This window comes from Phyllostomus discolor, chromosome 7 (genome assembly GCF_004126475.2).
Source record: "Phyllostomus discolor isolate MPI-MPIP mPhyDis1 chromosome 7, mPhyDis1.pri.v3, whole genome shotgun sequence".
Lineage (NCBI taxonomy): Eukaryota > Metazoa > Chordata > Mammalia > Chiroptera > Phyllostomidae > Phyllostomus > Phyllostomus discolor.
Genome location: NC_040909.2, coordinates 51,465,683 through 51,492,573, shown reverse-complemented (window position 1 = coordinate 51,492,573; position 26,891 = coordinate 51,465,683). Strand labels below are relative to the sequence as shown.

The 26,891-nt window shown below is 46.0% G+C and overlaps 1 protein-coding gene and 1 long non-coding RNA gene across 2 annotated transcripts in view; one reads left to right on the top strand and one right to left on the bottom strand.

The window, feature by feature from the left end:
• Positions 1–26,891, bottom strand: part of FLNB (filamin B) — a 140,598-nt gene that overhangs the window by 34,697 nt on the left and 79,010 nt on the right. The window contains 20 exon segments of the mRNA XM_028518087.2: positions 662–754; positions 1,752–1,919; positions 4,134–4,294; positions 4,912–5,074; positions 5,906–5,936; positions 5,938–6,080; positions 6,331–6,928; positions 8,204–8,466; positions 10,451–10,568; positions 14,924–15,093; positions 15,374–15,464; positions 16,266–16,426; positions 16,761–16,884; positions 17,148–17,291; positions 17,909–18,022; positions 19,216–19,409; positions 20,758–20,894; positions 21,888–22,014; positions 23,559–23,696; positions 26,158–26,355. Coding sequence (XP_028373888.1) covers positions 662–754; positions 1,752–1,919; positions 4,134–4,294; positions 4,912–5,074; positions 5,906–5,936; positions 5,938–6,080; positions 6,331–6,928; positions 8,204–8,466; positions 10,451–10,568; positions 14,924–15,093; positions 15,374–15,464; positions 16,266–16,426; positions 16,761–16,884; positions 17,148–17,291; positions 17,909–18,022; positions 19,216–19,409; positions 20,758–20,894; positions 21,888–22,014; positions 23,559–23,696; positions 26,158–26,355 — 3,336 coding nt within the window.
• On the top strand, positions 4,213–20,425 carry LOC118501651. Its single transcript, XR_004904282.1, has 4 exons — positions 4,213–4,341; positions 14,089–14,092; positions 19,558–19,565; positions 20,415–20,425. It is a non-coding gene; the product is annotated as an uncharacterized LOC118501651 (long non-coding RNA).

Below are 26,891 nucleotides of genomic sequence, written 5' to 3'. Positions count from 1 at the left end.
CTATAATCAGAGGCCTAAGAAATCACAGGAGACAGGATCCCCAATTCATGGTTGCAGAATGGGGTTGCATGACCCCAAGAGACACCTTTGGCTTGTTACTGGTTGAAGTACACTCAGTCAGACCTAGAGTATAATTAAGGAGACTGCCCAGATTTGTTCCTGGAGGGTGTGTGGTAAAGATGCATATTACAGACATGCTGTAATATCCTTTCAAGCTGGTTAGGCATGCTTGAGATGTGGTGAACTTTACTCTAGAGCTGAGAAAGGGCCAAAGAGTCCAGAACTCAGAACAGCCAAAATTAACCAATGCGATGGCCAGTTAAGACTTGTAGCCCGCTTTGAGTACATGGGTGTAGGTGCAGGGCAGGTGAGGGTGCCCTTCTCATGGGGTGAGGAGACCAGCAATGTGACGCATGCAGGAGACAGGTGGAGATTATGTTAAAGCATAATCAAGGCATGCACTGGGTTGCTAGATTTTAGATTCCAGTTCTAAACATAAGTGTCAAGGATGGATCAACTGCAGGGCAGGTTAACCAAAGCATAGCATACTCATTAAGCATCAAAGCAGAGGAGGAGGGTATAAGGCAATCTCAGGGGTGAGGCTAATAAGAGGCACTCAGGTTACACAAATTAGAGCAGCAGCCAATAGGAAAATGCAAACCTGTCTCCATTAAGTCACCCTTCAGGTCACCTTTAAAGAACTCTGAAATGGCTTTCAAGGGGCTGCGCCATGCCTGGGAATCTGTCTCATCAGCTAAAATTAAAAGGCTGTTACTTAAGAATCTCCATGACACAGGTATATTACTAAGCACTCTTTCTCTCTTCACACACACACACACACACACACACACATCTTGAGGCTCAATAACTCCATACATCAGAACCTAGCCCCATGATCTCATTTCCCCAAAACACTTCTACCCTGAATTTGAAGGGGCATAACCTCCTACTGAGCTAACTCCATCAAGGAGAAAGCTCCTCTTCAAACAAGGAACCCCCTTATTGGCTACTTCTATGAAGCCAAAACACATCACTGGGGACAACTCCAGATAATTTGAGAAATTAGGCAGAAAATTACATGTTTCAAATTCTAGAAGAAGAAATGGGGTCGCACCAAAAAGGTGAATTTTAAAATGCTTAAGGGTTTTGTCCCAAATGGTCTGTTCGCCTTACTAAACCCCAGTTCCAGGCTGCCAAAAGGGCAGACCAAATTACCAGCAAAGGCCATCCCCCCAAAAGACCCCCTTGTTCCAGAGAGTAGGGACGACAACAAAGCCATGTGGGCTGAGAAGCTGTCATTTCCAGAAATTTGGAGTACTAAGGCATTTTAAACAGAGGTATCACCTCTGCACCCACCACCCGTCCAAATCCAGACTAACTTCCATCACCTCACAAACACCAAAACATAAAAGCAGCAGCTACAAAACCATTACCCATTGGAGAACCCAAATGTCACCTGCTTCATTTCTCTATCTAAAAAACTGAGATTAGAGAGACATTTACAGCCAGGTCATAAATTGGGTGGCAACTACTTCATTAAATAAATAGAAAAGATAGGCCAATCAAGGAATAATGGGCTTGTGTACTTTTAGAACACGAACTTCTATTCTTTAGCTAGAATACAGAGCAATAAAGCAATGTAAAAAATTTTAATTCATGACCAAACTCAAAAGCGAAGTGCTCGCTCTAGGTCATGTCTGCCTCTGCCCTGGGCAGGTGAATGTCAGCAGGAAGGCAGGACGCATACTCACCTCGTGGGCCCAGGACCCTCACTTCCAGTGGGGCCAGGCCGGCCTTGCTGCTGTCCACCGTAAAGGACTGTAGGACTCGGGCTCGGACACCCGAGCCCACCCCGGGGCCAGCGATCTTGACCTTACTGGGGTCCACGACATCCTTCACAGGAACCCTGAAAGGGCTGCCTGGAAAAGAGGTCATGCGGTTCTGAGCCTCCACTGAAGTTGTCTGAACTTAGCATGAGAGCAGCCAAGAACCAGCAACATAACATCAAGTCCTAGACAACAAAAGTCAAGTTTCTGCACCACTGCCAGAGCCATACTCCAGGCAGACATCACCAATCAATCACATAGACCCTCTTCCTGATGTGCACATCCTAGTCAATCCAGTGGCCTGAGCAGCCACCACAGACAGACCACCAGAGGAAACCAACGTGCCGCTGCAGCTAAGACAGGATACCTTATTAAAAATTACCCCACCATAGGTTTGTTCCAGGCCAGGAAGAACTGGGCTGATGTTTAACCAACCAAAATTTCCATGAAGGAAAATGAGAAGCTAGCAGGTTCCTGAGTGTTTCACAGCAGCACTTCACAAGTTACCTTAGCTATGAAGCCTGACACTAAGAAAACCAACCAACATTTTACTAAATGACTCTGCCTGGGAAAATTCTGGGGTCCAGGTGAAGCTAGCATTTGGCTCTGGGAGGCAGTAGGGTGTCTGAAACTCTCTGCTGATGGAAAACTGCAAATGGACCTCTTTCTGTTGTTATGCTCAAGGATGGCCGAGCTTTCAAATGCTTCAAGCTCGAGGGTCAGCCACAGGGGCCAAACTCTCACCCTCTTCTGCAAGGGGGATTTCAAAGCTGATGGCATTCTCTAGATTTTCCAGTAAAGTCAAAATAGCTGTGCTGTGTCCACTACCAGGAGATGTCCATCTCCATGGCCACCTGCCTGGCTGGATCCACCAGGTCACCTTTGGTGACATTCTCTGAGCTCTACTTTCTTGTCTCATGAACTGTAGGGCCAAAAGGTACCCATGGCTCCATGTCCGATCACTGAGCCCTCCTTTTTCTTCACAGCAGTCAAACCATAATTTTAGTGCTAGAAACCCTAGACAAGCAGCTTCCAGAGGGCAGGAGCTTTGACTGTTGGGTCCATGGCTGAATTCCTCTTGATAAGTAATTATAGGAATTTAAAAATCTATAGTGAAAGAGCTGCAAAAATAAGTTTGAGAATATTCCTTTGAATGAATTAAGGCTAAATGAACACCTGAGTAGAACTACTTTGAACAGAATGTCAGTGCTTCCTGATCAGTGTGAGAGAGTAAATGTGACTGTGTGTGCAGTTGCTCATGACCAGGAGGAGCAGGCACAGTCAGGAAAGAGTGTGTGCTCAGGAGACACTCCAGCTTCCTGGGAGCCAATCCAGAACCCTGCAAGTTCGACCTTTGGCCTCCCCCTTCCTGTCAGTCTCACAGTGGCTTACGGCCTTCAGAGCAAGGATAACACTGACCACCCAAGGCTCTTCCTGACCAGGGGTTCTCTGGGTAGGACTCTGTCCTCTTTCTCACCACACCTGAGATGAGGCGTCAGCTGACTCAGGAGTAGCACTAGAGTCCTTGGATTTGCGCCCACACCATACCACACGGTCACCTCCACTTCTGATGTGTGTGGGGTGGCAAATGTTTCATTAAGAAACAGAACTGAACCTATGAAAATGCCCCTGCTGAAATATGAAAGTTAGAGAGCCCTTCATTACTGAAGTCATGTATTTCTTTACTGTTTGAACCATTTAGAGTAGTGGTTTTCAAGTGGGGATTGTTTTGCCCCCTACTGGACATATGACAATATCTGGAGACATTTTTGGTTGCCACAAAATGGGTCACTAGATATCCTCCAATGAACAGGGAAGCCCCCACAACAAAGAATTATCCCGCCCAAAATATCAATACTTCTGAGGATGACAAACCCCATTTTCTAGGAAGTGTATATACTATATCATCCCACAGAAAGTAAATTAATAAATAAAAATGTGAGGTTGTGTGTCTTTATCAGCTGCCAGGACTGTCAATTGAAAAAACAAAAAACAAGATGCATGTATATCATGAATAAGAGCCAGCCACAAAATAAAGTGAAGATTTTCAACTTTGTAAAGAAACCGCTCTTCTTTAAATTAAGAACTAGGTCCTCCAACACATGAACAAACATTTTCAGTCAAAACTCTAAGTCAACGCTTTTTTGCCATATTACTGGTCCTACTAGGAGTTGAGATATTCCTGGAGATGTAGCTCTAAGGAAAATTCTCCCTTTGCAGCAACTACAAATGTCAAATTATTTTTCTTATTTAGGGAAGTATGCAAAATCAACTGTTCTTTGGGTTCCTTCCTAAGGGAGAGCTTACCAGGGATGTGGTCTCCTCCATATGTGATATTCACATCATAATCCCCTGGAGCAAAGGGGATGTACTCAGCGCTGCAGCTGCCATCTTTGTTGTCTCTGCAGTTTATCTTCGACTCTGACGGTCCCTCGACAGTTATGCCGAGCCCACCAATTCCTGCCCCTCTGGAAAGTGTGGAAAGAAAGCAAAGCAATACTAGTGGTTCATACTAGTGTGAATTCATTTCACCAAAATTCATTTAAAATCTCTCTATATAAACTTCCCATTTAGCCAACTCAACTATTATGACACTTCTCACACAGGGAATTTCTCAATGATGTAATATAAATAAAGACAGATTTGACCCTTCCTTTCTAATGTTTATCCTCCATTTGTTTTTCTCATCTAATTGCATTGGTTAGGACTACAAGTACAATTCAGGCATGTGCCTTGTGACTGATTTTAATAGGAATTTGTCTAATATTTCACTTAAATATGAGATTGGCTACATATTTCTACAGTGTCGAGCTAAGGAGTTTCTATCTAGTCCTGGCTTGCTCAGCAGTTTTATGACTGTTATTATCAGTGTTTCCTGGTACCTTTTCAGTATACTTGCTCTTTCTCTGTAATATAAGTCTCTACAGAACAAAATGCTTCTTTTATTATGAAAAAAATGCCTCTCAAAAGTTGGGAGACTTTACACATATGTAAGAAACACCCATAAAACTTCTTTAAAGCAGTTAAACTGCTTAGGGCTATTCCTTTTAGAGACTAAACACACAAACCCCAGGGCCTTGCTTACCTGGTAACCACAGTGAAAACATTGGGTTTGTTGGTAAAGGCCTCTTTCAATCCAGGTCCTTGGGCTTGAACCCGAGACGGCTGGCAGCCTTCAGTGACAGCCACTTTGAAGGGACTGTTTGGGACGGGCACATCATCATACGTTACCTCCACTACATGGAGGCCTGTTCAAAACAAAACAAAACAAATATTCTATAGAAGTCACTTTTTTATGGGAAAAGCCTCTACTCTGAGCTTTTATCTAGCATTCATATCTACATACTTTACCATGTTATTGGAAAAGGGCAGGTTAAAAAAACAGTAATATTGATATAATCTGATTTTTAAAAAATACAAATTGTCTATCGATGCTTTTTGTTCCCTTGGCATTCACACAACCCCCACCACTACCCACTCACAAACCGACACACACACAAGGTCTCTCCACCAAACAAGTAACACTAAGTCTACATTGAAGTCAGTCATCTTAAACATACTACTCTGTTTTGGGAAAACTCCATTCAGTAGCTTACCAAAAGACAAAAAAAAAATCTGTAAAATAGAATATACAGGCATCTATAAAAAGAGTTTACATTTCTACACCAGAATATTTATAGATTTCATATGTCCCAGTAATGAGGATATATGCTACTTTGATTTTGTTCCTTCATGCCTTTATTATTTCTGAAAATGTTTTATAATTCTGAATATTCTGGAAAGAAATCAACGTGTTAAAAAATTGCGCAAATGATCAATAAGCATTACATCACCCCATATCCTGCTCAGATGAGGCTTAGGCTAAACCCCACCCAACCGCCACACAGCAGGGCCAGCACACCAGGTCCAGAGTCCGAGCGGCTCTGTTGGGGAGGAAGGTGTTCTTATTTTCCGTCACTTTTCGAGGGCCCCTGCTAAGATGGTGGGCTGAGCACATGGGGCAGAAATCATCATCAGACACCAGGAGGAAATGGCCAGGCACAGTTTTGAACAGCGTTATGTCTAAGAAGTCAACTCACCTTTTTCGAAAGGCGTGTACTCCACCTGGTAGGGTCCCATCAGCATTGTCCGTGACGAAGCACTCGGTGGAGGCCCCCGAGGGGTTGGCAATGTGGGCCTTGATGTGGTTGCCCCCCACCTTCGTCAGGGGTCGGGAGTCGACCGTAAAGTCTGTGGTGGCTTCACGAAACACATCTGCAGAGCAATCACACAGGTAAGAATGTCACCAACACCTCAGACCCAGGAGTAAACCCAAGAACCAAGACACAATTAAGTGATAGCAGACAACTGGTCTCTCAGAATCAGGAAACTAATGTGCATTCCCTGCTCCCACGAAAAAGAAGCCCCTTCCAGGGTAGCCTCAGCCAAGTGACAACACAAGTATTGTATATGTTTTGGGACAAAGGTAGGGGTTGCAGCATCTCTCTTTTTTAATGGAACTCACCTTTTCCTTCTATTCCTGGCCCAAAGACTTTGACCCTGCTGGTGTCCACGGCGGGCTCCACCTTTACTCGAGCAGGGAAGTGGGGCACAAGCTCACCACCATACTTCATGGTCAGTGTGTACATGCCGGCAGTCAGGGGCACGTAAGTCACTGCATAGGTGCCATCTTTGTTGTTCTCAATACAGACTTCAGCTTTTGCTCCCGAGTCGGAGACAGCTTCCAGGCCCAGCGTCCCGGGACCCGCTTCTGAGCAGTCAACGCTGAGCAGCCCAGCTTCACCCACTTTCCCATGCTCCAGGCCTGGTCCTGATGCCACAACTTTAGAGGGATCAAATGGCATTTCAATGTCAGCTTTGAAGGGGGAACCAGGTATGTGGACTTCCTCAAAAAGAATGTTGACGAAGTACTCCCCAGGCTTTGTGGGAAGGTAAGAGACGGAGCAGGTCCCATCGCCATTGTCAGAGCATTCAATTTTAGCCTCACATGGACCTTCCACGGTTAGACCCAAACCTCCGGTTCCAGCTCCTTTGGTGTCAATGGTGAACTCGGCGGGCTTGCCCACAAGACCACCCTTTAGGCCAGGGCCATGGGCCTTCACCTATTTGAAGAAAGAATGAAAGTCAAACTTTGCCTGATGCTAATATTGCTGCTCAGCCAGTGCTGCATTCAACACCCAAGCCTGTAATCAACACTGAACAGCATCTCAACTAGGTGGGCCTTTTCCCTGGGGACCAAGGTGTGACAGACTCACCTCACCACACCACTGAGTTACAGCCATCATGCAGTCGCTGCTGCTGCACATGGCTAAGGGAGACATGGCTGTAAACTAATCAACCTGAAAGGGAGGGGCGTGGGCCTCTGAAGCACAGAGCAGGACGGCCCCCACTCCTGCCGTGCCCAGCTCCTGTGAACCTGAGGGACAGACTTAACATCCAGTCCCACAGACACACACAGGTTTCCTGGGCTGAGTGCTCGTAGAACAGTTTGCATGGACCTTAAATGTTGTTTTGGCTACTACACCTCCCTCGACAAAGTCTGCATAAAAAGAAAATAACGGTGATGGTGAATATGTCATTACATATTTGTCCAAACCCATAGGCCGTTCAGCATCAAGAGTAAACCCTAATGTACACCTGGACTTTGGGTGACTATGACATCAGTGTAGGTTCATCAGTTACAACTAAGGGACTGCTCTGTGGGGAGTGGTGGTAACAGGAGGCCATGCATGTAGGGGGGTGGGGGCAGGAATAATATGGGAAATCTCTGTACCTTTCCCTCAGTCCTACTATAACCTAAAACTGATCTAAAAATAAAAGTCTAACAAAAATTTAAAACAAAAACTGGTTTTAAAAGAGGCAAGAGAGAGTAAAGCTTTTACCTCTAATTCAACAAACAAGAGAGTTTTATAGGATTCATGCCATTCAGACCACTGGAAATACTCTAACACCCTTGATTCAGGACTACTAGGATGAAATGACAATGAGAATAACTCATTTTTATATTTAATTATTATAACATCTGTGGGTGAGCTCATTCTGTGCCAGACACCAGCCGAGGCCTCCACATTCACCAGTCTCCCCCACCTGACAGGCTCACTTTGAAGCGAGTGCCATTATACACAGACATGAAGGAAGAGAACTCAGGGCGGGGCCCCTCGAGGCCGCACAGTGAGAGGAGGAGCAGCGGTGAGACACAGCTGCCCACAGGACGCTTCATGCTCCACTAGAGGAAAGAGAACACTGTCAGCCACTGAAAACTGACTTTCAACACAACATGATTTTCTAAAGGTGCCTGCCAGGACCAGAGACGGACTGTGTGTGGTGTCACACGAGACCACAGGGGAAAGCGTTCTCGAACAAAAACATAAGCTGACCTTGGTGGGATCAGGCGGCAGTGAGGCCTCCACTGTGTAGGGGCTCCCAGGCACGGGGTGTCCATCGTAGGTCACATCTACGGCGTACAGCCCCTCCTCCCGGGGGATGAACTTGGCTGTGCTGCTCTCTCGACCTGGCACAGGCGCCACCAGACATGGCACCACCTTCCTGGAGGGGCTCAGGATCGTCACGTCCAGTTTCCCTTGGCCTCCTGCCCCTTTGGTATCAACAGCAAACTCCTGATCCTTCCCAACTTCAACTCCTGGAAAAGGTAAGCCAATTAATTAATTATTATTTAATGGTGTTAACATTAATAATGATAGTTGCCATTTACTGAATGCATCTTGTTCACCAGGCCTCAGTATAGCATACCATCTCCTTTAATTTTCATCACAACCCTAGGGGAGTTATTAGTAACCAACCGTTTTTAACAGGAGGCTGAGACTGAGAAAGGCTGAATAATTTGTCCAGGGTTCCGCATCTAGCAGATCACAAAGCTGGGACTGGGCTAAATTTACTTGACTCCACAATCGGCTCTGCTGACCAGTAAGTTATAAGCTGACACTGTCTTCTCTCCTTTACTTACTTTTGATGTTATATCAAAACGTTTCCATAAGCTAGTGTTTTATTTACTAACTCTTGGCAGCAAATTTAATTCTACAGTCAAGAAGGCAAAAGTCAGAACTGGCATTTGAAAACTCTTTGCAGAGCAGTCCACAGAAAACCATGTATTGTGTTTGACAAAGACAGGGGAAGGACTTTGAACCAAAACAAAAGCCCTGGGAAAGAAGTCCTCCCACCGCTACCCAGGAAGATCCTGACTCCAGGCCAGCACAGGGCCTGCTGAGATGAACACTGTGCAGCTGTACCATAGAGGGAGGCCTCCATCTCCCAAAGGATTTTCCTCACTGGCGTTGTGGTTTACCTGGTATGGAGCCCAAACCCTTGGCGTCTCGAAAAAGGAGTGATGAGGGAACACGGTGAAGGGTTAGACAGGGACCATTCACATGCTCCGAGCTGGCTGCCCCCCAAGGACAAAAGCCTCATCAAGCTCCTGTTTCAGAGCCCAGAGCAGGGCATTGGCCTCATTCACAACTTGTACATTTGGGTCACAGGCCAATTAAGGTGCTCACCAGTGGTCCCACTGACACCCAGAGAGACCCCTCACGGGTGGAACAAGAGGCCTTCCCTACGGGTATGCACGAGCCCTTGTGAGCTTGAAAGCAGGTGAACAGGTGCCACCAAGGTGTGGCCAGGCGGCAGTCAATGGGTGAGAATGTTCTCCCGGAAGCACTGCTGATGTGAGAGCGGGGGCTGAAGACACTGGGGAGAGCAGGATAACTGTAATGCAAAGTAAGCACTGCCCACCGGTTTCTGCCGGCAGAACCGTGTGTGCAGATGCAGAGAAGAGCATCCTCTCTTCTCTGCATGCGGACATGAAGACGTCTGGAAGGACAGACAATGAACTGATAACTTTGGTTAACTGTAGGGAGGGGAGGTAATTGGCTGAAGTGGAATTCACTCTTAACTGTGATTTTTTTTAGATGAAAAATTGGTTTATGTATTTTTGGGTAAAAAAATAATTTTATAATCACATGCTGAACTTCTGAAGTTGAGTGGTAAGTATATCAGTGTTCATATTAAACCATTCTCTTCTGTATGTTTGAAATTTTCCCTAATAAAGTTTTTCTTCATTTAAACTAAATAAAATGAGCTCGCAGTAATAAGATACCTAACAAGCTAAAGGAATATTCAGATGGGTGTAGAGGGTGCCCTGTAGCTGTGGTTTCTGGGTGCCAGGGAGCTGACTTCTATGCTTGACTCTTGACCCGTGTGGATTCAGTGGCCAAGGAGAGTGGGCCCAGTAGAAGCTGCCAGAAAGCAAAATGCCCAACTTCTTTGTAATGAAAACATTCCACTGTGATGCCAGCAGTTGCTGAGGGCTATTACTGAGGTACTGTGCCAGGGTCGGAATTATTACCTCGTTTAATTTTCTAAATATTCCTTTGAGTGTTTTTGACCGCCTCCTTCCTCATCCCCACCACACGAATAATGAAAACTGAGGCTCGGTGACATGAGGCCGGTAGGTTCCCACTGCACGGCCCTAATTCAAAAACAAGTCTATTCTGCTACAAAGTCTGTTAAGCCAGAAACTGATTCTCTGCGAGCTGTCCTTTTAAGAGAACCTGACAGCCCCTGATGGTGGTCTGCGATGACCTGTGTCTCCTTTCCATTCACACACTTACTGTTTTCCAGTCCATTAATTTTTATCTTGCTCAGATCCAGCGGAGCCGCCACGCCCACAGTGAAAGGACTTTTAGGGATGGGATCACCACCATATGTAACCAGAACCTGCATGCTGCCCTGGAATGAGAGAAAACCAAGTACACCTTTGGGTGCCAACATACTAACCTGGTGTTTAAATCTGCCTTCTGGATCTTTCATCCTACCCAGAGACACAGGTTATTTGATTCTAGTGGATATAGAAAACATCTCAGACATATCTCGCTAAACTTCTAGCCCCTGGTAAGAATGTTAGAGAAACCAGATAAAATAAAAGGAACCAATAACAACAGGGACAACATAATGAGCATTGTGCTCTGTGCTTTTAAGCATTTCCTGGATTCAACCTCAAAACAGCCGTTAAGGGGCAGTTCCCTGTCATCCTAATTTTTCCAGAGAAGTCAAGTCACTTCCCCTAAGTCACCCATCTGGTACGTGTGAGCTGGGCCTCACACCCATAGCACCCAAACCCATATCCTAGGCCAAGGAAACAAAAGCTGCCTGGGTGACGGCAGGCTGGGTCTGTGGGCTCAGGCTCCGCAGGCCCCCGGGCTAGCAGCCCCCATGGCGGCAGAGGGGCAGCATGGCCGTGTAAGTGCTGCAGTTCGCTCCCAGCCAGTCCCAGCCCCCTCCCTGTGAGATTCCTCTCTCTGAGGCCCTCTCCCTCTAAACCATGGCTCCATGAAAGACCACGGCTGTCTCGGGCAATTAAGATCCCCCTTAGCTTGAAAGTCTGGGCATACATAAAAGGACCACGTGGGAGGGAGAGAGGCAAGGAAGGAATCTGGGAATCCAGCACTGGCTGGAGTTCAGCCCTGCTGAAGGCTGTCACTGATCAAGTGTTAAAAGGGTGTCGCTTTTGGCCTATGTATATCTTCTCACATTCCTTTTGTAATAACAAAGGCAGGGAAAGCCAAGAAAAAAAGCTGGGTATATCAATGAAGAGGAGAGGACCAATTCCCCAGGATTTATTTGTACTGCACACAAAACAAACAGACTCCAGCCTCCAGGGTGTAACACTTCACCGTAAAATGTACACAGGTCAGGTCCAACAGAGCAGGGGCTGACTGGATACTTCGGGCCCCACCGCTTTCCCTACATGCCAGCGTATCCCGAGCTCTTACCTCCTCACCCCCAAACCCCTAACTCCCTCGGGGCTAGGCCTCACAGCTAAGCCAGTGTCCTGGAAAAACCTTCTCCACCACCTCGTGTACATTCTGACCGCCTCTCTGGAGTGGCAAAGGACAGAGGGAAAAATCCTCTTCCAGTTAAGCCTCCCCATCCCATAAAAGAAAGTATGTTCTCATTACCAGTCATAAAAAAACAAAAGCTCAGATAGGAAATGAACTCTACCTTAAATAACCTACCGAGAGGGAGGAAGAGCTTCAAGGTTTACACCTGCAGTGGTCTGCGGCATTTTAAGGTTTGCCCAGAGGCCCCATCTAAAGAATGGCCTGCGCTTTTCCTGAGGGATAAGAACTGAGGAACGCCTCAGCAGTGACCACCTGGCATCTCACAAAGACTTCTCGGACCGCAGGACAGTTTTACTCTCCCCTGCCAGCTTCTGAGACCTTAATCTTACTCTACAAAACACCCCCCACAAGACCAATGACCCAAGAGCTCAGATGAAGATAGCATGGGCAGCCACCCACTGCCCCATCTTCCAGAAACCTCTGCGACACCACAGCCACCAAGAGCAATAAAGCTTCAAGGGAGGGACTGCTATCCCATAAGGCTCAGTGAGCTGTGGGGTTTCCTAAAGGTACCAGAGTAGCACAGGGAGTTTTCAATGCCCAGAGGCTCCCAACTTGCCATGCCATGAGCTGCTGCCACCAGCTTCTCTAACTGCTAACAGAGGTTCGGGGAAGCTTGGAGTGAGAAACTGAGGTCACTTGAGGCCACAGACAAACGAAAGCACAGAAGGCAAAATCCTTGGGGGAGACTGGCATTACATGACTTCCCTTCCATAAAATCAAGACTTTGACCTTCAGGAGGCCTTTAAGCCCCAGCCCAACAAGTCCACTCTTCCAAGGCAGAAAGAGCTCTGACCTCTACCTTCTGACAAGAGGTCAGAGGACAGACCAGCAACAACCATCCCTGGTCCACTGCAGGCAGGTGAGCATGCGCAAGCTGTGGCTCAGGGGCCCTACAGAAGGGGGCAACAGCCTGCAGGTACTTGGGAGCAAAGGGCCAGCAGTAAACTGGTAACTGTGTAAACACAGTTCTTAAATTGTCTCTGTGATTTGAGGCTTCATTTATTCAGCCATTTGGCCATAAGTCCACACAGAGCACCCATGGCATCAGGCCCTGTGCTCAGGGCTGGGGATGCATATACAAATATATCATAATATCCTGTCCTCAGGGAACTCATAATACAAGGAAAGATTTAACCTGTTTTCTATGCTACAGAAAGAGATCTGCAGAATTTCAAGTTGCTCAAATAACAAAACAGTAAACCTCACTCTAAACAAGAAAGGACCAGAGGGACACCATGGAGCTTTTCACACTAGAGATAGTGACTGACACCAAGACCTCACCAGGCTCCTTGGATGTATGATGGGCTGCATTTGGACAAACAGCCCCAAGTGGTCACTCAGCATGCAGATGGCCTTCAAACCTGCAGCTCTCAGAGAACTGGATGAACTTGACCTTGGCATGACTCTGCAGTATGGACCCTCCCACTCCAGCTTCACATCAAATGCAACAAAACAGGACCTGGGCTCCTGACCACCACCTCTACCGTTCAACCGGCAGTGGGAGTCATGTGGGGCAATGGGTTCTAAAGTCCCTTCTGGGGATGCAGGTTGAAACCTGAACATGTCCTGACATCCACAACTTACTTTTTAGCAGTGTGGTGAAACACAAGAACATATGCAGGTATAGAGTAAAGCAGGAGTCTCACACTATTTTTAGAAGAGTCTATGACCTTGTGATCTCGACCAGTGTGCATATTCATGCTTTCTGGTACTTTGTCTGAAGAAACACAGTGCTGGCAAGAAAGATGACATCAAGCTAGTACTCCCAGAGGTAAGGCTCCCACCAGGCCTCAGAAGCATCAGCAGGAAGATAATTACCTACTTAGTACTGAACAGCCTGATGACAAAGGGGTATTCTTCTACAAAAGTATTAATTTTACCACTACTAATAATGAATCCCTCATTAAAGTGAAAATAAAATAAAACAAACAAAAAACCACCAGGAAGCAGCGTATGTGGAAATAAAAGGCCACACTTGTAACATGACACACAAACCTACCCCAGAGAAACCCCGAGTGCCAGGGGAGTTCTCATAGCAAAGATTCCATCTCCAAAGACGTGGAGCGCCCAGGGCGGGGGGACACCTGCACCTTCCCCATCTCCACTGTACCCCTCACTCTTCCCCACTGAACTCTGGCTGACTCCTCGCGGAGTGGCACTTCTTGAGCAGTGTTTCTATACAGAAAGCACCACCTTGCTGCTCCTGCAAATGGCATTTCTCGCATGACAGGCTCTGTTCTTCAACAAGGAAGGAAGCTCAGAGGTTGGAACGACTGTTCTGAACACTCTGCAAGAGCAGTAAATTCCAGGCTTTTCTGCAGGAATATCTGCTTCCCAGACCCTAGAGGTGTGGGCATGAGGAAAAACAACTTTAAACAAATAAATATGACTTGTACAGAGAGATAGTTTTATTTGTTCTATCCTTACAGGAAGACATGCTCATTGATTTCACAGAGAGGGAAAAGGAGGGAGAGAGAGGGAAAGAAACATCGATGTGTGAGAGAAACATTGACTGGTTGCCTCTCACATGCACCTGGACAGGGGATTGAACTTGCAACCTAGGTATGTGCCCTGACTGAGAATTGGGTCAAAAGCCCTGGATAGAAAAATCCTGTCTATATTCCTGTCTTTTCTAAAAGGGGACCATCCAGGGCTCTAAATAAGTATTTCAGAACTGAGGGCCTAAAGGTTGAACACTGTCTCTTTGAGAAAAGACTTTGAGAAAGACCCCCCCTATAACACCTTGTGAAGAGGGTGAACTAAGATACAAGGGCCAAGAAGGAATAACAAAGGCACAGCTCTTTCTCTCTGAGAAATTAATCAAAGACTGAAAGGCAGCTGCTGGTAAGGATGGGAAGAACGTGTATAAGAAAGGTAGATACTAGGTCCGGAATTTCAAGAGCATTTCTCTGCTAAGACCCAAAATGGAGGGGGAGTTTGGGGTGAGGAGAAAGGGGCTAGTGTTCTGCTTGTTCTTGAGAATCCTTGAGGCCCTCCTGATAGAACCAGTCAGTCTTCTGTGAGCGCTCCACAGTTCAGAACAAAAGACTCAAAGAGCTGCCTCCCACAGGGGAGCAGAGATCACACTGTCGGCCTCCAAAGTGACCCAGCACCCAGCACAGCACTAAAGGGAAAGGGGCCTGGCAGGGGCTATTGGTCAAGGGGATGGGAAGACCCTACCTGCTGGGTGGGTGTGTATTTAACAGTGTGGGAGTAGTCATAATTATCGATGACGTCCAAGTCCTTCACCACGTCTCCAGGGAGGGGGCTGCTAAACTGCACATTCAGTGGGGCTTTTCCTGCCCCTTTTGTGTAGACAGTGAAGTGGGTTGGTTTTCCATTTTCCACACCTGGAAAGATAAACCATGAAGTGAGGAGACAGGCCTGGCTGGAGTGGTTTCACTTTTAGAACCGGTCTGACAGGTTTATCTGCACCTGCTCTACTGATGCAGCCAGACAGGGGCTGGGGCTTGGCTCAGCGCTCTGCCACTCAACTGGAGCCCAGAAAGAACACCTGCCTTGGGCAGAGGTAAGTCTCTCCAGGCCTCAGACCAAGCACGCACACAGCATTGGCCTGCAGAGCCCCCAGGGTAGCCTCGAGCACACACACCATCACACCCGCCACCTTACCTGCTTTGCTGAGGCCGGGACCTTCTGCCTTCACCTTGCTGGCATCATGGGAAGGGTCGACTTTGACTCTGAAAGGGCTGGCGGGGATTTCCTGTAGCAGAAATACTGTCTCAGTAGGAAAGCCCCTAACGCCATTGCCAGACCTTTGCATTCTGCCCAACTTTGACTTGAGTGGGTGGTGAGCAAACTTCTGTTGCCACATGTCAGGCCTTCACACTCTGACATCAGGGATGGGCCCTGATGGGTTACTTGTGAATGCCTTGGTCCCCTACATCAAAGGCTTCCCTCCATTTTCTTCATAGCCAAAGGAAGGTTTCCCACAAGAAAATCTGAAAACTCTTGAGCCTTTACCATCAAAATTGACAGTAATATATGGGGTCAGAGGGAGAGAAATGTCCTCTAGGGACAGCTGCGAGCTGTGGTTTGGAGAGTTTAAGAAATCAATGAGAAATATAGTGGTTATAATTCTACAAAAAGAATGTCATACTATCAGAATACAAGCAGAACAGGTTAACTGGATGAGACCAACTCAAGAGCCACGTCTCTAGAAACAGAACTTCCTTCTAAGGCCCCTGTTTTTATGTAAGGTTAATTTGAATCACCAGGATTCCATTATTTCTTGTTTTAGGTACTGCTCATCCTATCCTTCTTTCCAGAGCCCTGCTTTGAACCAGTGAATAATAATACACTTCTCACTTCTGTTAAAAAGTGGTGAAATTTCAGGTCTGTTTTTTTTTTCCCTTCTTGGTTTTAATGAGCCAGAAAGAAAAACTAGGGAGCAGAGTTCTGAAGATACTTTCCCTATTGCTAAAAAACAAAAAGGAAATACTGTGTACGGGTGGCCATAAAGAACTTAGACCCCCCCACCCCGCCCCGCCATACCCACACACACCTGAGATGCAAAGAGAACTTTGATAGTGTATCGCCCAGCAGCAGGAGGCACATATTTAACAGTAAATGTGTCGTTTGCATTGTGAATAATGTCAAAATCCACATCTTCCTCATCCTCACTCAACACCCGGGCATCACATTTAATGCCAACGCTGACATCACCTGGAACAGACCAGCTCATTAGCATGAGTTTACAAGACACAGCATGTCCCAAACAATCACTTCTAGTTCAGGTGAACACCCCAAAATAAGTAACTGGGAATTTTCCAGCAAAAAACACGAGAAAGGAATGGTGGTAAGCCAGGGTTTTGGAAAAAAGGATGGAGGATGAAAGGATGGCAAAGATATCACCACAGAACTGACACAGAGGCTCATTAGATTTCTTATGCAGGTGGACTGCTTCCTGTTTCAAAGTTCGCTGCCCTCGAAATGTTATAAAAAGAACTTAATTCCCCAAAGAACAGCAATCACTGTGTTGGGTGAAGCTCCCTCTCACCTTCTCCAGCCTCGGTACAATCCACTGTGAAGTGAGTAGGCTCATTTGCCTTCAATCCACTTCTCTCCACGCCTGGCCCAAACACTTTGACCTTCTGGGGATGGCTACCCTGCCCGATGTTGACCTACAAAGGACATGGAGAAAGATGCAATCCACTATTCCTCCACTCAGACCCAGTAAAACACTGTTAGTTAACATTGTTGGAAATAGTCCTCCTGGACAATCCAGAGCACTCCGCCCTGCAGGGCACCCCATCATTCAAAGCCCACCAAGGATGACAGGTTCTTCCCATAGATCTGCCTTGGCTATCAGACAGGGACAGAACCCAGACCTGCAGCAGGACAGGGCTTCTTCATACCACGGCCAGGATTCCACCTCACAACCTACCCGATAGGGGCTGTGCGGGATGTTCACTCCTCCCCAGACCACGGCGATGGTGTGCTTGATGGGTTTAACTGGGGTATAGGAGCAGGCATAGGTGCCGTCCATCCGACTCTTCATCTGGATGTCGATGGGCTGGCCTTCCCCATCCTGCAAAAGAGCAGGGGCTAAGAACAGAACTGTCCCTCACCTGTCCTCATCAAACAGGGCCACTACGGCCTCCCGAGACAGCCAAGTCGCCATGCATTCAATCAATAAAACCACATGGAAAGACTATGATACACCATGTTCTCACAGTACAATGACCATAACCCAGGTGAGAAAATACTATATGGATTTACTTATTTTTAATCATTGAGAGCAAATGGCCCAAAGAGAAAACCATGACCATTCAACGCTTAATAATTTCAATGCCTACATTTAAATACTTTGGCCAAATTCAATTAAGTTAACATATTTAACAAATCCTTGTTTACCAACCTCTCATTATAGCCTAGGTAGCTTCAGCCACACCAAGACATTTACAGGGAAATCTGAAACAATGAAGCCTTGTTTCCACAGAATACAATCATAAAAATAAGAAAAGTACCCTGCTTTACATGTAGAATCTCATTTACTCTTTACATAACCCATGAGGATAAATATTCTTATTGTTCCCAATGTGTAAGTAAGGCAACTGAAGATCAGATGAACCAAGCAATTTGCCATTACATTGTAGGATCTTGTCACTTGACGGTTATCTGAACAGGTGGCCCCTGGAAACTCACCTGAGCAAGTATCTTTAAGGGAGCTTTTCCAGCATCCTTAGGATCCACAGTAAACTCAGCCAGGTTGTTGACAATGCACCCAGATTTCTCCAGACCTGGTCCATATGCTTGGACCTGGAGCAAAGGGGCAATAATGATTCTCTTTCTGTGTAATGCACCAACTAAACCCCCATGTGAAGACTGGTGACCAGGGGACAGGGGAAGGACAAACAACTGTACCTAACTTTACAGCACATATGTAACTGTATGGTTATGGGAAGGAAAATGCTAAAGTAGGCTCTAACTTAAAAATGAAATACAGTATCACTAACCTCTCATGGAGGAAAAAAACTCTCTAAAACCTGGCCCCAAACTAGGCTGGGCTTTCTGCCTTATTTTGAGTTGACATAGAGAACTTCTAGTAACTGGGGCAGGGCCCTCTGGCCATGCCCAATTTCAATGTCACCCTTGAAGGGGTAAGAACCTTTGTCACCAACAGCATTGTAAATGTCTGCAGCCCCCAGAAAGCAAAGGACCAGCAGACAGCCTATGTGCAGGGGCCCATGTGGGCCAACAGCAGCACTCGTGGGGCCTGGGGCCTCCTCCTGCTGGCCAGGCTAGCTTAGACTTGGTGCTAAATCAGTTTGCAAAGAGTTTGAAAGAAGTTCTTGGAAACAGTGAAAACATTGCTCAAACTTAAGAATAGGGAGCTGAGGAGAAAAAAAAAAACACCATTGTCCATGGAATATCTTGAAATAATAACTACAGAAAGTGGCAATACTAAAATATGATGCTCCAGGCTGTAAGAAAACAGCTTCTTATGAAGATCCCCTCTATGGGCCATGCCCTGGGCTAAGGGCTGCCTTTATGAATGTTAGTTGCCTCCTTGAATCATTCCAGAAACTCTAGGAAGCAGACACTACTACCATTCCCATTTTATAGAGGAAGATACCAAGAACCAGTGTTGGCTGGTGGCTCAGTGGGTTGGGCACCATGTCAAAAAGTGAAAGGTGGCCGGTTCAATTCCCAATCAGGGCACAAGCCTGGATTGGGGTATGTACAAGAGGCAACCAATCGATGTTCCTCACATCGATGTTTCTTCCCCTCTTTCCCTCCCTCTCACTCTAAAAATTAATATAGAAAGTCTTAAAAAAAAGAGTCAGAAATAAGTTAACTTGTCCAACATTAGAAAAGGACTCAGTGGTACTACCAGGATTCCAGCTCAGACCTGTTTCTTCCCTAAGCTCTAAAGCCATCTCTCAACAAGGCCCCTCTCCATGTGCCAGGAGCCAGAAAAGAGAAGCCAGAAATATAACAAGTTGATTCACCAGATCTGGGTTATAGTCTCCTGTGGCCGGGTGGATGAAGGCCATGTATGGACTGTCTTTGATGTCCTCGTCGTCACACATGATGTGAATGGCATATTCACCAGGTTCCTTAGGCCAGTACTTCACGTCACATGATCCATCATTCTGGTCGTCATACTCGATCTTCGCCTGAGAGGGGCCTTCAATGGCAAACCCTGCAGGATGGGGTGGGAGGGACCCCTGGTTATATGGTGAAAAGTATCTATTCTATGTTACTACCAACCCACTCCCTCAGCCTGCCTAAAAGCCAAGTATTTCCCACAAGATTGAAATCTGCATGTGTCCCTTTCCCACAAAACCAAGCCTACTGAGTCTTCAGTAGAGATGGAAGAATTGTATTTTATACCTTTTTTTTAAACATCATCTAACAATAAAGATCAACCAGCAAACCTTTCTGTTGGCAATATGGCAACACATACCAAAGTCTTAAACCAATGCCCAGCCTTTCCCCCACCAAACCCACTTATGGGCTTTTATCTGAAGGAAATAACCAAGGGTGTGTGTAAACAGTTAGGTACAAGGATATGTATTCAGCATGGTTGTTATAGTAAAACCCTGGAAATCATTGGAAAGCCCTGTAAGGAATATCCATGCAATAGAATTCCATGGAAGCCATGGAAAATCAAGACATGTTCTGTATTTATCTGAGGCAAAAAAATATAAAGATTGCCCCAGATGTTTTTTGTGGCAGATAAATATTTGTATGTATATGCACAGAAACAAGTCTGAAACAATATGTTAAAGGTTTAATATTATCTCTAATTTACAGAATATACCAAAATATTTATATCTCTCTAGAAGAAAAATTTAATGTGATTTCTTATTTCCCCCTTTTTGTTTATTTCTATTACCTGAAATAGAGGTCATCCAATTATGGCTGGTAGGCCATATCTGACCACTGCCTGTTTTTGTAATAAGGTTTTACTGAAACATAGCTACACTCCTTTACTTACATACCTTCTACTCTCATGCTACAGCAGCAGAGCCAAAGAATTGTGAAAGCATATGGTGCACAATACTAAAATATTTGCTATGTGATCCTTTTGAAGAGAGATCAGTGCTGACCACTGATCTAAAATGATCACATATACATCAGATGTGTATTTAAAATATATTGTTATACTCCAAAGAATATTTACTCCCCAAATTTCTGATTTGAGAAAAATTCATTCATGCATCTAAACTAAGGATAAGTCAATAATATTTGCTGAGTGTCTACTATGTGCCAGGCACAATATCCACAGAAAGCCTCTGCCCTCAAAGTCTAGTGGATGATGAATGAATGAATGAATGAATGAATGAGGGAGAGGGCAACCTGAAGGGCAGCAGGAAAATGAGAACTGCAATTCCCCAGGAGTATGCAGAGGCAGCCTCAGGAGGTGAGGAGACCAGGAGGCAAAGGGTAGTGAGGCACAGCAGGCCCCAATTCTTAGTCTAACAGTGGGGCCAAGCCCTCTGTAATCTCAGCCCTCCAGAAGCTGCAGGTCACCTACTTCCACTTACCCAGAGACCCCACCTCAGAGCCAATGGACTCCACCACAAAGTCTGCTGATCGCCCAGCAACCCCACCATGGAGGCCAGGGCCCCATGCACGGACTTTCTGCATGCCTGCTTCAGGGCCAACTTGAACTTCAAAAGGGCTAAAAGAAAAGGAAAAATAGAAGCATTAAAGAAGAGAAAAGGGGCTAAATACAGTGAAAAGCTGTATGCACACACCCTTTTCACTTGCCGGCTCCTTTTACCTGCAGCCCCAATCTCCAGGCAAGCCCTTCCTCCACGCAAGTTCCCCCTCAGCCATTGTTAGGTCAACAATATCAAGTAATGTGCTATTTCAGGGCACTCAGGTGGCCACTGGGTTGGCATTCAAGCCACACTGCCTTGCACTATCTTTTTGGTCATTTGCCTTTTGGGTAGAGGGCTCATAACACTGTGAGCCCTGAAAGGTAAGAGAGTGTGTACTTTTCCACACCCTGCCTATGCGGTAACAAGAAAACCAGGTTGAAGAGGCATGAGCTCATACATGAATGAATATGCTTTAACTTTTGTGCAGGAGATTAAAAATAGTTTGCTTAGATTCTCAGAACCCTATAATATGCCCAGGTATTTCTCAGGTAAACTTAATTTATTCAGAATTTAAAGCTGCCCCCAGGAGAGCTGTAAAACACGTAAACACCGGGTGGGCAAACTGCGACGCCCACACAGCAAAGCTGTAGACTGGTCCCTTGGTTCCTGAGTGCACTCACGTAGAGGGTGTAATGTAAACCATAGCAGATTTTACCCCCATGGCATTCCTGAACAGAGGCACACATTGAAAGAAAGAGAATCTCAGTTTATTCAAGAGTATATAGACACACAGCCCATTTGCTCTTTATTACTGCTCCTTCGGGCTTCCCCACCTCCCACCACCAGCATTTGATGTAAAGCAAGGCAGCTGAAACCAGTGACTTTCTGCTGCTTTTGAGAACAGGCCAAATGTCTGTAAGCTGCTCTGAAAAAAAAACAAAACAAAAACAAAAACACGTTTTCAACAAAGCAGATCTCTTTCCCTCCTGCAGCCCAGGAACTGAGCACAGTGAGCCTGCCTTGGGCCAGGCACATCTCCAGAGAAGAGGCAATTCCAGCTGGAGACTCACCTCTTTGGAATGTGGTGTCCCCCCCACGTAATGGCGATGCTGTATTTCCCTGGGGTGCTGGGGTAATACTCGAATGCATAGACTCCTTCCAGAAAGCCTTTTTGCTTCACCAGCTCCTCCAGACCCTCTGTAGGAAGGAAACACACCATCTTTCCAATGACATTCTAGGCTCAGAAGAAGAACCCAAAAGACAAGAACAGAAAGGCAGCAATATCCACAAAACATAACCCACAGAAGAAAACTAAGTGAGTGCCTAAGAGGGTGGGATCACTGAAACCTTCGAGATTAGTCCAAAGTTAAATATGGACCCATCTCTGCTTCAAATTGTGGGAGAATGGAAGATTTTCAGCTAACTGGCTTTAGTAGGCTTTCTCAGTTCTGAGGGGCCATGAGGTCCTGAACCTCCTGGGTCTGTTAAAGACAAACCTAATCACATCTCAATTTTTCAAGAATCCTACCCATCTTAGCTCCACTCTTCCTCCCCAAAAATAAAGTGGGGAGGGAATGAATCTTTATGAGTATTTGGCATGAGTTTCAGGTTAGTGTTCTAAGCATATCTTCTTCAATTAAAACTGGACGATGAAAATGAGAAAGCTCTTGTATCCTATCTACAAGGAGACAGGCTTTAGATACTATGCCACTAACTCTACAGCAAACTATCAGGCAGGGACTTGTTTTACGTTTAGCCTTGAGGTTTGGCTGGGAAAGCCATTTACTCATGTGAGAATCCAAGATCAGGAAAAAAATGCCTCCTGTAGGAATAAGCCAGGAGGGAAGGCAGCCCCAGGGCAGCTTGAGTCCAGGTCTGAGCAGTCTAGAACTATAGCTGCCCTTGGGGCTCATGCTTGCTCTGAAGCTTGATGCTCCTACATCAAATATTAACTTTCTAGAGCTCAGAACACCCCCGCCTCAGCCTGCTGGGGACACAGAGGCTAACAGCAGTCTTAGCATACGAAGCACAAGGTTCCACAAGCCCAGGGCTGCTTCCCAACAACTAAAAGTGCCAAGCTGCTCATCTGTACCAGGGGAAGACCTGAGGACAGTGTGGACACCCATCCTTGTACTTACTTAGTCTCTCCTTTCCTAAAAGGGGGAGCAAGAATGAGTTTCAGGGTACAACCCTCCCCTCCACAAATGGCATTTATTAAGAAAGGAAACTTAAGCTGAGAAAATTTGATTCTCCTTCTATAAGCACCAATCATAGTAATTAGGCACTTTACATAATCTCATAGTCTACGAAATGTAACCCGTAGTGGGAAAACCACTGGCTTTGGAGACTGCTTGACTTCCAGCTCAGATGCTTACAAGCCGTGGGACCCTGGGCAGGACCCTTCTTCTCAGAGCCTAGGTTTCCTCAAATAAAAAACGGGCCACTGCAGGTTGTTGTTCCAAGGACATTTCCCAAACTTCATTGTATCCCTGCTTTTTCTACTCCCAGAAGCCTTAATATGATGTGAGTCTGCTGAGCCACCACTGTCCCCACCTGAGACCAGGGCAGAGATTACTAATCAATCACTGCTTCCTTCCATATGGAGCTCAGATAGCCTCAAATCTCTGACACAGGTCTCTGGGAAAAACTGGTCAGAGCGGGCCTTGGGGTGAAGGCCATATACCACAACTGCCAATTTAGCCGAAATCACACCTGAGATGAGGGAACAAAGGAGCACTTACTAGGACCCTTCACGGTTATGCTGAGCTCCCCACTGCCAGCAGCTTTGGTGTCAACCTTGAAGTCTGCAGTCTCCCGGATGCGGACACCTTTGGGTTGCAGGCCTCGGCCACTGGCCCGGCAGGCGTTCGGATTGCAGGCTGCAAGCATAGTTTCGACATCAATTCAACCTTTCATTCCTTAGTCAGAGCCAAGCAAACCAAGGCAACTTGGAGCCACCCGCCAAGAAAATATTTGTTCTGCAAAGTATGCCACAGTTACTGAGACGAGGGGTCCTGTTTAGAGAGCACACCAGGCAGCAAATAAAGATACAACATAACTTTGTCCAGCCACACCGCAGAGGGATTGGGGGAAGTTACATTGGCAAAGAAGGCCGGAGAACACAGCATGGATTCCCTGGGCTCCTAGTACTGGCCGAGTCCCGGCATTTATCCTCTCAGTGGTGAAGGAGAGTGAAGACCTAGTGCTGGACACTGTTCAAACCTCACTGCTATACTCAAGGGCCCACTAATGGGGAAGACTGGACCTTCTCAAGTCAACTTGAAAAATGTCGAGCTTGCAAACATCTGACTGGGTTCCAAACTTCAGGTCAGTCATTTCTAAAAGTCTAAGCATTGCTGTCTTCCATATAAAGAGCCTGACAATAGCTCAAAAGGGGAGCCCATTCAACCTTGCGCTGGCCAAGGCAGACAAACACTTCAGACCCCAGAATGCGGGCGGCTATAAATGCAACTACTAGATATAAACACCGCTCTCAATTTGACTTCTAGATCGGGTTAAAAAGCTAAAGTTGTAAGTCTAAAAATTATGGATAAAGGTAGTTTCTAACATTCCTTACATGAGGTCCACAAAACTCCTGTTCCATGGGGCTCATTAGAAGGTTGATAAAAGACCGCCTTGGCCCCTATGAATTCTTTGTCAATACAGACAACCTTCTCATTGAGTACAGGAATGGGATATTAATAGGTAAAATGTGATGCTGTTTATTAAGTGGCTTTTCCTTTCCAAATCTGCATATTTGACAGCTCTCTCTCTATACACGATGGGTCACAAACTCCAGAGAAGCAGACTCTAGTCTACTTCATGGAAGGAAGGTAATTCCTCCACTGGCCCCTCCTCCTCGCAGCATCCTTGGCTGGCTATTTGGCAAACAATTGCTTCCCCAAGAGACACACACGCACACATCCTTGGAGTCAGAGATGATTTTAGGTGGTTCATGGATGAACATAGGTTTGTGGTGGCACTTTGTGGCAAGTAACATTGGTTTTTCATTATGAAAAATATATATATACAGCCTCTTTTTATATAAAATCATTTAAGTGGAGGAAGGATTAGTACATCGAAAAAAAAACCCTCTATTAATTAAATACTATGCAGTACAAGTGATGGAGAGATAGGCCAGGAATGAATAGGGTATTCCGTGAGTGAAAAAAAGTGAGACTAGGAAAGCTATTCAAATTCTTTCTTACATTATATCAAAAAGAGCTTTACATCCGAACATGTTGGATTTACTTTTTCTTTGTTAAGAGGAGAAAAGTTGGTTATACCAGGAATAAGTCACAACAGGATGACAGGACTTCCCTGGGGAGTTTAAATACTCACAAAGATTCTGAACATGGGCCATGGTCTCCATACTCAAAGGTCATTGCTCAGTTCACATAAGCACTAAATACCGCTAAAGAGTGGGGAGGAAACCACCAGATTCGCCACCATCTTGAAATGTGTGAACATAATTAGAGAGTGGGCTTGGGGTGTGGTTGGACATGCTGTGATAACACGGGCTGTCATTTCCAGAGGACACAAACAGCACAGGCTCAGCTGACATTGCAGGCAGCACACAGAATGGCCCAGAAGCCCCACCCAACCAGCCCTTACCAAGTAAGGTGCCTCTGGCCCAGTGCTCTCAACTAGGAAGCCAACAGCTTCGGGGTCCAGGCTGGCCCAGAGGCAGGATTCAGAAGAGGAAGCCAGGTCTGCAGACGCAGATGCAGGACAGAACGGGAAAAGGCAAGTATTGATTAGAGAAGGCTGCAGAGTTGGGAGTGGGGGTTGGGGGAGAAAGAGCAACAAGGAAAAAGGAAAAGAGTCTAATAGAAAAATACCAGCTTCTGGCTGCAGAGGGTGTTTAGCAGGGTGATCAAGAGGTTGACAGAGACCTGGGTTCTACTTCTACTGATGCCTAGCCCCTACTCACCAATACCTTATGTTATTTAAGCCTCAGGGTCTCCACCTGAAAACTGGAAATAATAATAGCACCTGGAACACACAGGCTGGTGTGACGACTAGATGCATTTGTGCTAAGTGCCTGGCAGCCAGTAAAGACCAGGCAGTGGAGGCCGGGGCCACCAGCAATGCTACTGCTGCTAACCTTGGCCACAGATACCAACTCCTCAATGACCTCAGCCCTGCACTTCTCAGTGAGGATAATGACTCTCCCGGATAAGTGTTTTGGAGAGGATTAAATGAGTTGATACAAGTAAAGCACTGGGGTCACTTCATAGCTCACAGAAAGGTATTACATTCTCCTGGCCTGGGGCCCAGCTGTGGGCACAGTTGGCCTTGATGCCAGAAGCACCCGTGGTCGGACACTCCAACACTCACCTTCCCCAACCTGTACAATGAAAGGACTCTTGGGAATGGTGTCCCCAGCAAATGTGACCTTGACCACGTGAGGGCCAGGATGCATTGGTTTGTACACACATCGATACACCTGGTTTCCTTTGTCTTCCACAAGCAGCTCCACAGTGTTCTTCCCCTGGGGGTCTTCCACCTCAACACCAATGTCCCCCACGCCGGCACCTATGACAGAGTAAACCCTCCATGAGATCAAGTCAACTTCTCAGAAAGCTCACTGCTGAAGAGTGTAAACGCAAGTACAAACCACACACAAAGGAGACAGTGGCCTTTAGAAGGGCCACGCCAAGACATCAACAACTTTTCTGACCACACAGAAGGAGGGTCATGGCTGAACTTGCCTCTCTCTGTTTTGAAAATTTTCTGCACTGGAAAGAAAGCTGACATTTCAAGAATTGTGTCTTATTCATTCCTCCCCGCCCAACCCACACAGGATCTTTCATGGAATTTGGTTGAGTAGGTGACTCTTAAAACTTAGTTTCATTGGAATATTTATTTAGTCAAATAAGAAGTGAGTACAGAAATTGACCGTTTGTTAATCATTACAGTCAAGCTCGAATATAAGGTTTTAAAGGAAAGCTAAAGTTGAAAAAAACTAAAACTATAACCAACACATTCGAAACAGAGAACAGACTGATGGTTGTTAGAAGGGTGTGGCTGGAAAAGGTGAAGGAATCAAGAAGTACAAATTGGTAGTTACA